Source organism: Miniopterus natalensis, chromosome 1, assembly GCF_054644295.1.
Source record: "Miniopterus natalensis isolate mMinNat1 chromosome 1, mMinNat1.hap1, whole genome shotgun sequence".
NCBI classification, from domain to species: Eukaryota; Metazoa; Chordata; class Mammalia; order Chiroptera; family Miniopteridae; genus Miniopterus; species Miniopterus natalensis.
The window spans coordinates 140058670-140071433 of record NC_142081.1 but is presented as its reverse complement, the minus strand read 5'-3'; the positions used below and the strand labels follow the sequence as shown (position 1 = coordinate 140071433).

At 38.7% G+C, this 12764-nt stretch overlaps 1 protein-coding gene across 1 annotated transcript in view; it reads left to right on the top strand.

The window, feature by feature from the left end:
• The window catches only part of ARHGEF38 (Rho guanine nucleotide exchange factor 38), a 121133-nt gene that overhangs the window by 33966 nt on the left and 74403 nt on the right, over nt 1-12764 (top strand). The window contains exon 2 of the mRNA XM_016223592.2: nt 3897-4081. Coding sequence (XP_016079078.2) covers nt 3897-4081 — 185 coding nt within the window. The remainder of the gene's footprint in view (nt 1-3896; nt 4082-12764) is intronic.

The window sequence follows — 12764 nt, the reverse complement described above, 5'->3', positions numbered from 1 at the left end:
CTTCCGCTACCATCACTCTGCAACTGTATCTGAACAAGTTGTTGAGCAGTATTAGAAAATCTAAGCAAACTTTAATTAGTAAAGTCTGATATAGTACATTTTAAAGTGTAGCAAGGGGAAATCTGTGAAATAAATTAAATTGAAATAGTAACTAAGTAGTATAATCAGAACTAAAAGGAATCTGAGTATGTATTTTAGGAATATTTCTTTCCCAAATATCAGGTGGGACTACCTTTTCTCTGCTAGGCTTGCAAATAATTCACAGATACTTTTTATAAGGCACAACAGGTTTAGGACTTGGGAAAGCAAAGCGGGATTTCAAGTGTCACTTATTTTCAAGGTAATGTTAACTAATAATTGAATACTATGCACACCGATTTGTCAGATATGTACTAGTGAGGTGTTTTGTTTGTTGTTTTTTATTTGTTTGTTTTTCTGTGAGCTACTTATATCCCAGGAGATAAAAAATACACACACACACACACCCCACACACCCCACCCTCGTCTGCCTGCCAATCCCCACCCTTTTAGAAGAAATAGCCAAAAGGAGGCTTAAGGAGGAGGTTATATAGTGTATATAGCCTGCTCACTGCAGGTCCCCTCAGAAGTGGCCTTCCTTCCTCTTTTATATCCAAAATAATTCACAATAATGATACCTGATTATAACTTTTTCTTTCAAATTTGGGGTGGTGACTGGTGGGCTTCTTCTACTCTCCCATAAAAATGCCGTAAATTAGTGAGCATCCAAAAATGCTCATAACATAAATAAAGATATGCAGGCTGCATATCTTTCTCTCATGCATTCATTCTCTCTTTGCATAGATTCTCCCTTCTTCTATACTCAGGTGGATTATTTCTCAGGCACTGAATGGCCCAAGTCTTGCAAACGATGTGCTCTCAGATAGCATCCGTCAAATCCATTTTCTTTCCTGGTGAAGGAAGGATAGCTCCCAGGCAAATGGTCCAGAAGCGTATTTACCGGAATGTCAGGATTTCCCAAAGATCAGCTAGTGCTCCTTCCAGCTAACACTGAAATTACCTTCACAGCATTCCCCACAGATGTTTGATTATGGAGCTGCTGCTGAAATGCCTGAAATTAGTGGGCCAGAAAGAGAGGAGTACTTGCTACTTTCAGAGTGCCTCTTCACATTCTTGGGACAGTCCTTTTACATGGGACCATGAACTCCTCTACTATAAAGTTTCTCCAGTTTTCTTAGCTTCGATTCTGCAGTCATCCAAGAGAATATCCTCTCTTTCCATACACTGTGACCTGTGCACCTTTGTTTTTCCATACAGAGTCTTTACAAAGCCTTTTGTAAAGCTCTACGTTCTCAGGAAGTAGTGTCAGCATCAAAGATGTTGAACATATCAGTTACTAAAATCGCATTAGCTTTAAAGAAAATGAAATTACTTCTGCAACTGCAGAGACTAAGATAAAAATTAAGTTTGTGATGACCTCGAGCTTGAAGCAAATTCGTTTACACACACACGCACACATACACACACACACACACACACACACACACACACTACCCTGCTCTCTCATTGCTCTGATGTCATTTGTAACCTAGTTTGTGGCTTCCAAAGTTTTACGTTACTGTGGGGAGCGCATCCTTGAAAATATTTAGCTTTCTTACATTATGCTTTATATAAAACCTTGGCTACATCTGAAGCTTCCCATTTACCGCAACAGCTCTTCAGTCATTTTTTAATTAAAATTTTCTGTTTTGCAATTCAAGAATTTTGAGATAACAAGATATACATAGTATTGAAGATAAGCCATGCAAAAAAGTCTTAGCTGATATTTATTTAATCCACCACGACCTCACTTCTCGTGGATTCTGGTTGTGAATTTAAAGAAAAGCCCCACTCATGTACAACTGTTTTTCATCTTAGTAAACTTTGCATATTTATCCACTTAGAACGGGGAGCAATTAGTTTTAATAATAGGAACAAACAAAATTGGAAGGTGTTCCACTTACTAATTAAAAGTCTCCCTTGATTTAAAAGCAAATGTGTCCAAGATACATAAAAAAATGATGAAACTAGACCATTTTTATACCATATTTTAAAAGAAAAACACCTCAAAATGGATTAAAGACTTAAAAGTAAGACCTAAAACCATAAAACTTCTAGAAGAAAACATAGGCAGTAAACTCTTTGACATTGGTTTTCCAGTATTTTTTTGGATATGTCTCCTAGGGCAAAGGCAACACAAGAAAAATAAACAAATGAGACTATATCAAACTAAAAAGATTTTGCACCATGATGGAAACCATCAACAAAGTGACAAAACAACATACTGAATGGCAGAAGATATTGGCAAATGATATATCCAATAAGGGATTAAAATCCAAAATATATTAAGGACTCATACAACTCAATATAAAAAATGTAAACAATCTGATTAAAAAATGAGCAGAGGGCCTGAATAGACATTTCTCCAAAGAGGACACACAGATGGTCAACAGACATATGAAAAGATGCTCAATGTCATTAATCATCAGGAAAATGCAGATTAAAGCCACAAGGAGGTATGACTTTATACCTGTCAGGACTGCTATTATAAAAAAACAACAACGAAGAATAAGTGTTGGCAAGGATGTGGAGGAAAGAGAGCACTGGTGCACTGTTGGTGGGGATGCAGACTGGTGCAGCCACTGTGAAAAACAGTCTGGAGTTTCCTCAAAAAATAAAAAATGGAACTACCATATAATCCAGCAATCCCACTTCTGGGAATTTATCCAAAGAAATCCAAAACATTAATTTGAAAAGATATATGCATTCCTAGATATGCTGCAGCATTATTTACAATAGCCAAGCTAAGGAAGCAGTCTAGGTGTCCATTGATAGATGAATGGGTAAAAATGATGTGATATATATATAACAAACTATTACTCAGCCATAAAAAAGAATGGAACATTGTCATTTATGTCAATGTGGATGGGCCCAGAGGGTATTATGCTAAGTGAAATAAAGCAGACAGAAAAAGACAAATACTGTATGATTTCAGCAAATGATCAAACAAAGCAAAACAGAAACAAACTCAGATGCAGAGAAAAAACTAGTGGTTCAGAGATGGGAAGGGTTTGGGGATGGGCAAAAGGTGAAGTGGATTAGGAAGTACAAACTGCCAATTATACAATAAGTCACTGAGAAGCAATGTACAGCACAGGGAATAGAGTTAATAATATAATAACTGTATGGTAACATGGTTACTAGATTTGAGGCAACCACTTTGCAAGTATATTAACATCTAATCACTATGTTGTACACTCGAAACTAACATAATATTGTATGTCGACAATAATTAAAAATAAATTTTAGCACGGCAGGGCGTGGCTCAGCGGTTGAGCGTTGACATAGGATCCAGGCAATAGGGGTTCGATTCCCGGTCAGGGCACATGCCCGGGTTGCGGGCTCGATCAATGACTCTCTCATCATTGATGTTTCTATCTCTCTCTCTCCCTCTCCTTTCCTCTCTCTGAAATCAATAAAGATATATTTTTGAAAAAATAAAAATAAATAAATAAATTTTTAAAAAGCAAATGTGTTCAGAAATTCTGAACTGTGTTTTTACACATTTTACCTCTGGCTTGAAGACCAGTTTATACCATAAATCGTGGCAATGAGGTATTTTAAAGACAAACCATGCCAGTCGAATGTCATTTAACTGGCTTGTCAAAAGCAGTCCATTCTCACCTCTCTCCGTGCTCATATTTTCATGGGACTCCGACTCCAGGGGAACCACCGCACATCATCACTTTCCAAGGACACACCCTGACGACGCCCTGAGCATTTCCCTTGCTAGCAGGAAGCCTGCAGTGGCTTGTTGGCAGCGAAGGAGCGGGAACCGCGGGCAGAGCTCCTCACGTGTGCGCGCTTCCCCTTCCCAGACAGGATGAGTCCCCAGGCGGCCTGCGCCGGGCAGGCCCTGCCTCAGGAGGAGGCGCTGCAGACGCAGAGGATGATGGCCAGGCGCTCGAGGGTCATCAGGGAGCTGATCCAGACGGAGAAGGACTACCTCACGGACCTGGAGCTGTGCATCAGGGAAGTGGTCCAGCCCCTGAGGAGCAAGCAGGTAAATGCAACTCTCACCCTGCTCCCCCCGCACAGGACCAACAGCTCCATGAGCCAAAGCACCCGAGTGTTCAGGGTGGGGTGACCGGCCTTTGTCCTGGGTCCTGGGTTTGGGTTGGCCGATGGCATGGTCAGACTCATTCCTCTTGTGTCCGCAGAGGGCCACCCAGAGGCCCTCCTTTTGACCAAGGAAACTGTGTTCTCAAATCTGGGGGGAAAGAAATCCACAGCCTTTGACACTTGGAAATTGCTGTGTTCTTTCTTGGATTCCTGCTAAGGAAATGCCAGCATGGGATTCTGGGGAGAGAAATATGTGGGGTCCCCCCCTTACATTGATTGAAGTTATCACTATAGCTCAATTAAACTTCTGACTATCAAGGTTGAAGTAAAATTCAACACAGACATTAACCCGAAGGTAAGGTAAAATATTTCTCTTTGGTAGGGCTGGCCCAAGACAAGACAAGGAATTCCTTGTAGGGAATTAAAGGTAAAGGATACTCAATTCATATATCTGTGTGAACACACACATGTCCACACACACACTCACACGCACATACATATATGGGCACTTTCATTCGTTCACCACATATTTATGGAGTGCCTGATACTGGATGGACACTGTTTCCAGCTCGGGGGTTACTGGTCAGTATAAAACAAAGGCCTGCCCTCCTGGGGTTTACTTTCTAGTAGGGGAGGGGTAGAGTCAGACAATAAACAATAAATAAACAAAAATTAAAAATATTATATGGTGTTAAGTACAGCACAGAAAACTAACACAGGGATGAGGGATGGAGCACGGGCACAGAGGGGTGGCATTTCTATTTCAAATAGGGTGGTAAAAGGGGGACATCGGAGCAGAGAACTGCAGGAGGGCGTTCTAGGCAGAGGGGAAAATGAGCAAAGACCTGGAGTGGTCCTCATACACTATTCAAGTAATATACAAAAACATAAACTAGAAAGTGAAAATATCAGACATTTCACGCCTCAAAGATAATCACCTATCTTTTAGACATCAGTTTGGACACAAACATATATACACCTACACAAACACACGTATTTTTACATAACTAATCAAAAGCACACAGGCTATTCTGTAACATACTCCTTTCACTCAGCAGCCTGTCAGATGTATATTTTTTATGACCACTAACACTTTCAAATGTTTTTCTCCCCTTGCGGATGCTGAGGCACATTATGCTTTAGGTGCTGCCACCTTATCTCTTTAGAATAAATTCCTAAAAGTGGAATTGCTAGGCCAAAGAGTATCTATATTTAGGATTTTGATAAAAATTGCCAACCAACATCCCAAAAGCCGATACTGTTTTAATTTTCATTCCCATGAACAGTGATGGGGAGGGCTGCTTCTCTGCCTCCTCTTTAAAGCTGGGCCTTACTGGTTTTATGAACAATGAAGACCAGGTCCTTTCGATTCCCCCTGAGAAATATCTTCCTACATATTCATTAGCCATTTCTATTTTCAATCCCTATTCACAGCATGTCTTTTGCTCTTTAGAGAAATTATGGTTTGTCTTTTTCTTATTGTTTTCCAAAGCCTTTTTTTAATTAATATTCTTTTTCATCCCACATGTTGCAACTAATTTTCTGTTTGTCTTTTGCCTTCTAACCTTGCTTAAGATTAAAAAGTACAAACCTTGTTTAAGGGTTATTCATTTGTTTTTGCCATATTTAGATGATTAAATATATTCAACTTTACGGATCCTGGGTTTGGCATCTTAATATGTGCCCATAATTATAAAAACACTGCTAGGCTGTTGTTCCAACATCAGTTATTACATCTTCCCCTCAGTATTTAATATCCAGAGCAGAGTTTATATATTTTAACAAAAGACTCTTCTCAAAAATATTAGAAAAAGTATCTGCAGTACAAATTGGGCAAACCAGTGTAGATCGAGGTGACCTTTATTATAAAAGTTGGTTTGGGGTTTAAAACAATGTATTTTAAAAAGTGTCAAAGCAGACTTGGAATTTCTCCTTCATAGAAAGTCACCTTTAGTTTTACCCCCTCGTGACCTTTTATTAGGTATTTACTGTTGGTCAGGTCCTCTGCCAAACACTTCATTAGTATAATCACTTAATCCTCTCACAGTTCTCAAGTTAGAAGGTAAACGCAACATCCTGAATTTGGAAATTTCTTATTAATTCTGTATGAGTAGAAATAACATTCAAAGTCATGGTCAATATTTGCTTTCCAGTTTCCTTGCTAACTATATAAAATCATTTTGGTGTGTTGTCTTTTATTAAATACAAACTAGCTGCATCTGATATAGCCTCTATTCTGGCAGATATTAATGCTTATCAACATTTTCCTTTACATATCTCTTAAAATATTAAGAGATTTATCTACCCTCCCTTATGTTGCAATCCCACCAGTCACTTCTAGTCTTTGAAAAATTTAGAACCTCGCCCACTGTTTCCATCTCTTCTCCTCTCTCTCTTTCTTTCCTTCCTTCCTTCTCCCTCTTCCCTCTCTATAATTCAGATATAAATTTTAATTGATTTCAATGTTCAGGCAAATGGTCCACACAGCCTCTGAGCCTCTCACTCAGTTCTTTGCCTTGCTCATGTCCAGTCATCTTTCCTCAAACTCATCTCAGCCACTCACTCCAGGGCGATACCCTAGACCCTGGAACTGCCATGACCAATAACTTCACCTTCTCAAAATCAGAATTTCAGGCTTACTGTTCTCCAACCCACACATCCTCATGTACAGTCCACTCTCACTGGAACCCTGTCTCTGAAAATTTTTGATGCCACCAGGGCGTCCAAGCTACTGATCTCAGCTCCACCTTCGTTTTCACTGTTTATCAAGCCCACACCTAGGTTAGTTTCCATGAGTTCTTCATTGTAATTACTCCTGGCAGATGAACTCAATTCCCTTTCCTCTCTCTCCATATACTTGCCTGAAAAAGCCTTGATGAAGTTCAATGTTCTGCTTATACCTGTACATTTGAACCAATCTCTTCTAAAACTCATGGCCATTTTCTTCAAGCGGGGCCCCTAGTAAGTCTCGGAAGGGATTCTTTCACTTCTTTCTCCTCACACCTCACTCTCCTTATCTCCTAACTCTCAGCGAATGTCCTTTCCCATCATTTCATTGAGAAAATAGACGTGGTCAGAAAATGAACACACCCTCAATACCAAATCTACCAACCTACCTGAATCTCTACCTAGATAGCCTGGCTACCTTTAGGCTAACCTCTCTCCTAGCCTATCCCCTCAGGCTCACTCAAGGATCTCATTCCTGCCAGGGTCCTTTCTCTCCTGCGTAACTGATTTTACTCTCCCTACTGGATCATTCCCATCTTCCCTGTCTGCTATCTTAAAAAACAAAAACATAAAGAATTGTCTATATTCTCTCTTTATTCCTTTCTCTTTTTAACTTGAATATAAAATATTTAATATGTATAAAAGCATATGTGACTAAGACACATTTCAAAGCAAGCACATTTTACCAAAAATTTACCCCACATGACGAGTTAATGATCAGTATAAAAAAGACTAAATGTATAAGAAAATGTCTCCCTTTCAATTCATAACTGATTTTTATATCAAATAGAATAAGAAGTTTATTCAGTATAAAAATGTTCTCAATTTTAAACCACCTGCTACACAGGTGAGTTAGACTGGTCCCATCAATATAAGTGCCATTACTGAGCTATACTCATATATGTTCTCTAATTTTTGTTTTTGTTGTTTTTCTTATTTTTTTTGCTTCCTATGTACCTCTTATAAGCAATCCTCAGAATTTGTGTTTCAGACCATGTAAAACAAAACATTTCCATTATGACTACATGTAGTTTATTTAGTTGGCAGGTTTAACTTTTGCTCTCAATGCTTTGAATTACAGTTCTCAGAATTCTAACTCATGTTTCCTTTGTTATTCTATTAATATTGTTTGTAGCTTGTTGATCTGTCATATCTGACACTTCTGTGCTTGGCTATCTTCCAATACTCTGTCTCCTCACTGAGGAATTAGTTTCAGTCCAATAGTCTATTTGTCCCCTCTGCTAATGTTGTAATAGCAATTATTTTAAGGTTTCTCAGAGTTCTCACCTCACATCTGCTTTTCCCCCACTTCTTAATGCTCTTAACCTTTGATTAAGTAAATAAATGCTCCAGAACTCATATGACTGTTATACACCTTCATATGAGTGCTGAGGTAGTTAATTGCTGCCGCCAGATCATTTACTTTCCCACCTTTAAAATGTTCATTAGCTCCTTCGTGTGCTCACTTCCCTCCTAACTGTTTAAACACCATGGTCTTTGCACACAAGTCAACTGTCATCAGTTAGTGTCAAAATATATAAATTAACACATACAGCTTTCATGTAACCATGGGAACAGTCTGCAAACCATGCTTAGCTAAACCTGAGACCCTGTAAGTAAATATTTTACATGTACAGGTGAGGCTGGGAAAGACTTTGGGAGGTCATCTGACCCAGGCCTTTTCTCTGTGCATGTCTTTGCTGTTGCTGAAAAGACTGTCTTGCTCCACTGTGTTGCCTCCATGTCTTTTCACGCCCAGAAGAAACAAGCCAGTTTATGAGAGCGACAATTAGAAGAAGGAAGCTGAAACCTGAGAAAAGCACTGAGCTTATCTGAGGGAACCTGCGTGAATGAATCAGTGTGCAAATAAACGTCTAGGGCCAGAGCTTGACTGATAACTGTTCTGTTACAAAACTTAATCTTAATTCAAGGCTTTTCTATAAACAAACCTTCATCCACCTGAAAGCAGGGCTAAACTCAGCGGTTACAACGTCTTTAATAGCAGCATTGTGAGACGTTTTGCAAAGAAGGCAAAAGTTTTCCCCAACATTCGGTGTTGAAACATTTAGTGGGAAAACAGGTTCTAGTTATTTATTATCCAAACAGGACAATTAGGAGAGACTACGTTTTTGGCAGTAAGTCAAAATAAACAAAAATCATATCAATCTAATCTAACGGTGGAAAAGGGTTTTACGGGTAAGGAAAGGGCCAAAAGCTGATTGGGAAATAAAACAAAACAAACAAAAAGGAGGAATTTACATATTTTTTTTCTTTCTTTTAATTATTATTTTTTAATTTCTAAAATTCACATAACACAAAAGTACCAAAAGTTTCAAGGAGATGATAGCATCTTATAGCTGCCCAATTTCCTTCTCCAGAGGCAAATGCCACTACCAGCTTCTTTTCACCCTTCCAAGGGTATTCTATTTATAAGTATATATGTTTGAATGCACATTTGCACACAAATCAACTGTCATCGGTTGGTGTCAAAATATAGAAATTAATACATACAGTTTTCATGTAACCATGGGAACAATCTGCAACTGCTATATATATAATTTATATATATAATATTACAGGTATTTATTTTGGATTTCTTCATGTTTGATCTGTGTATTATCCTTGAAATCTTGTGTTTTCTGATAAAAAGGGCAAAAATAATCTATGACTTTGTACTGACAAGAGCTCAATAGGAATTTTTTGTTAAAATTTAGATGCACAATAGGGCCACAATTTTGTAAAAAAAAAAAATTTATTAGAAAGATACACCCCAAAAAATTAACACTAGCTGCACGACTTAGAAATAAACACTGTAAATATTCTGGTTTGCTGTCTAGGCATATACACACATACCCAAATATTTTGTGAAATTGGAATCATACCAAACATACCATTATGAAACCTCTTTCCTCTGAAGAATATATTTATGTTTTATTTTTAACCATAAATTATAAATATTAATTTAAGTGGAAACATGTTTTCTTTTATTTATCGAGAGACCCTAAATTTGAGAACAGTTTAATGCTCTCTCTGAATGCAAAGCCCCGAGACGGAAAATGGTGCCCGCCAGTGGTGCCATGCAAGTCTAGGTTAGCAGTGGGGTGTTGCAGTGTCATGAGGGCAGGAATGATGTCTAGCGATTGTTCTGAGTGACACATGTGACAAATAGCACACTGTATTGACATCCTACCAACCTTCTTTCTCAGGGTCCAGGCTGTGGGAAGGAAGCTTAGGTACAGGGGAACACGAAAGAGGAAATTAGGGGGAACAAATCCCTTTCTCAAAGGGGCAAGGGAGAGCAGGGGACCACAGGGCCCAGGGCACTGAGCTTCCTGCTCCTGCCCCGACTCCAGTGGAGGGGCTGTAGCTTAAACTATTATATCAACCTGAATAGAGAAGCTTGAGGAGGGCTCAGCAGTTCCAGAGCACAGTGAGGATGGTTCACCGAACCCTGACAGCACAGTGTAGATCAAACTGCCTTGAAAGGAGACAGAGAGGAGGGGAATGTAACTCTCTTTTAACAATGAAACCAGTGTTCAAATACTGTAATACCATGAAAGTCTGCATATAACACAAAGATGGTTATGGCCCACTTACATGTGAATTTTTTTTCCATAAACATATAGTCAGCCCTCCATAGTCTTGGGCCTTATATCTGCAAATTCAACCAACCATAGATCAAAAACAGTATTTTCTTTTTAAATTAAATTTATTGGAGTGATACTGATTAATAAAGTTATGTAGGTTTCAAATGTACAATTCTATGACACCTCATCTGTGTATGGCATTGTGTGCCCACCACCCAAAGTCAAATCCTCTTCAGTCCCCATATATTTGACCCCTTTTACCTTACTACTCCCTCACCCTGCTTTCCTCTGGAAGCCACCATCCTGTTGTTTGTGTCGATGGGTTTCTGTTTGCTTGTTTTTCTTGTTTGTTTATTTGCTGTTTCAGTTTTATGTACCGCATATGAGTGAGATCATATGGTTCTTGGCTTTTTCTGACTTATTTCGCTTAGCACAATAGTCTCAGGATCCATCCACATTGTCACAAATGGCAGGTAGTATTTCACCTTGTCTTATGGCTGAGTAGTATCCCAGTGAATAATTTTTATATCCCTTTGGAGTTTTCTGTGTTTCAAATGGCACCCTCCTCACCAGAGGGAGCCCATTGCTGTTCTATATAAAGGGACCATAGCTTCAGTACACATTTGGGGAATCTCTCATCTTTCATTTCCTGCTCTCCCTTACAAGGCTTCTGCTTGGGAGTTTCCTGATCTGTACTGAACCTCAAAGCTGGGCTTTATGTCAGTGTCCCTCCCCTAGCTGCCCTGCTGGGTGGCTCACAGCAGCTAGTGCCCAGCGGCTGTGCAACAGCTCCTCTGGACTGCCGGCTTGGCTCCTTGGATGCGCTCTCTGAATTACTCTCAGTTCTGTCTGCATCTCCCCTCCCAGCCCACCTTTCAGACTCCCACTTCTCCATACAAAGAAATTCAGACAATGAAATGTAATGAAAATTTTCTATTCTCCCTGAACAAAGGACAGAATTACAGTTATGAATGTTCACTGAAATACAAGATAAAAGAACCAAGACAGAAACATTACATCTAGTAATTATTAAAATACACCCAGCTTTCATTTATAGATAGATACATAGATAGATTGATGGTAAATCTGGCTTCTCAAAGCTATTTACTAAAACTTTGCCTGTATAACAAATAGGAAAAAGCATGGGTGATCAAATATCTCTGTCACGAATTTTTAAGTGTCACAGAAAGACTCTTGTCAAAATTGTCTTCTCTAACTGCCACCTTCACTAAAAGACTTTTACTGTTGTCAGAAATAATAGTCATTCATTTTTGCTTAATAGACAACTATGCAATTTTCTCTCTCGGGGTTTTTTGGGTTTTTTTTCCTATCACCCAGTTACTCCTTTAAGACTTTCTTTTTTTAAAGTACTTTTAGGTTCACAGTAAAGTTGAGAGGCAAAATACAGAGATTTCCTTTATACGCCCTGGCCTCACACATGCACAACCTCCCCCATACCAACACCCCCAGTGTTAAATTTGTTACAACGGATGAGCCTCCATTGACACATCATTATCACCCAGAGTCCATAGATTCACTCTTGGTGTGTTGTTCTTTTTATGGGTTTTGACAGATGTGTCATAACATGGATCCATTGTTATGGTAGTTTCACACCCTAAAAATCCTTTGTGCTGCCCCTGTTCATCCCTCCCTCCCCACTAACCCTGGTCTTTTTACTGTCACCATAGTTTGCCTTTTCTAAATTGTCATATAGTTGGAATCGTAGCCTTCTCAGACTGGCTTCTTTCACTTAGTAATATGCATATAAGATAGTCCGTGTTTTTTCACGGCTTGATAGCTCATTTCCTTCTGGTGACTAAAGATAGCCCATTGCTTGGATGGACCACAATTTATTTATCCATTGACCTACTGAAGGGCATCATGGTTGCTTCAGAGTTTTGGAAATTATGAAAAAAAGCTGCTATAAACATCTACTTGCAGGATTTTGTGGACATAAGTGTTCAGTTCATTTAGTTGAAAAACTAAATGTATATTGGTATTTTATTGTTGTTTTAATTTGCATTTCTATGATAGCATTTTATGTACAAGGATAAAAAAATTTTCCTTTTTTTACCTTGTTTACTCTTCCAAACTTTCTAATGAATTCTCTTCTCATTGTGATTTCGGAGAGGTACACACTACATTTTTAGTGTAAAGATACCCAATGGGTTGTTTAGAAGAAACTTTGTAGTGTATAATAATCTCCTGTGTATTTTAACTCTTTCTCGTGTTATTCATAGAATACCAAAAATCTTCTAGATTGTAAAGCAAACCAAGGGAAAGCCAACTATGTCCCTGTCTCCACTTCCA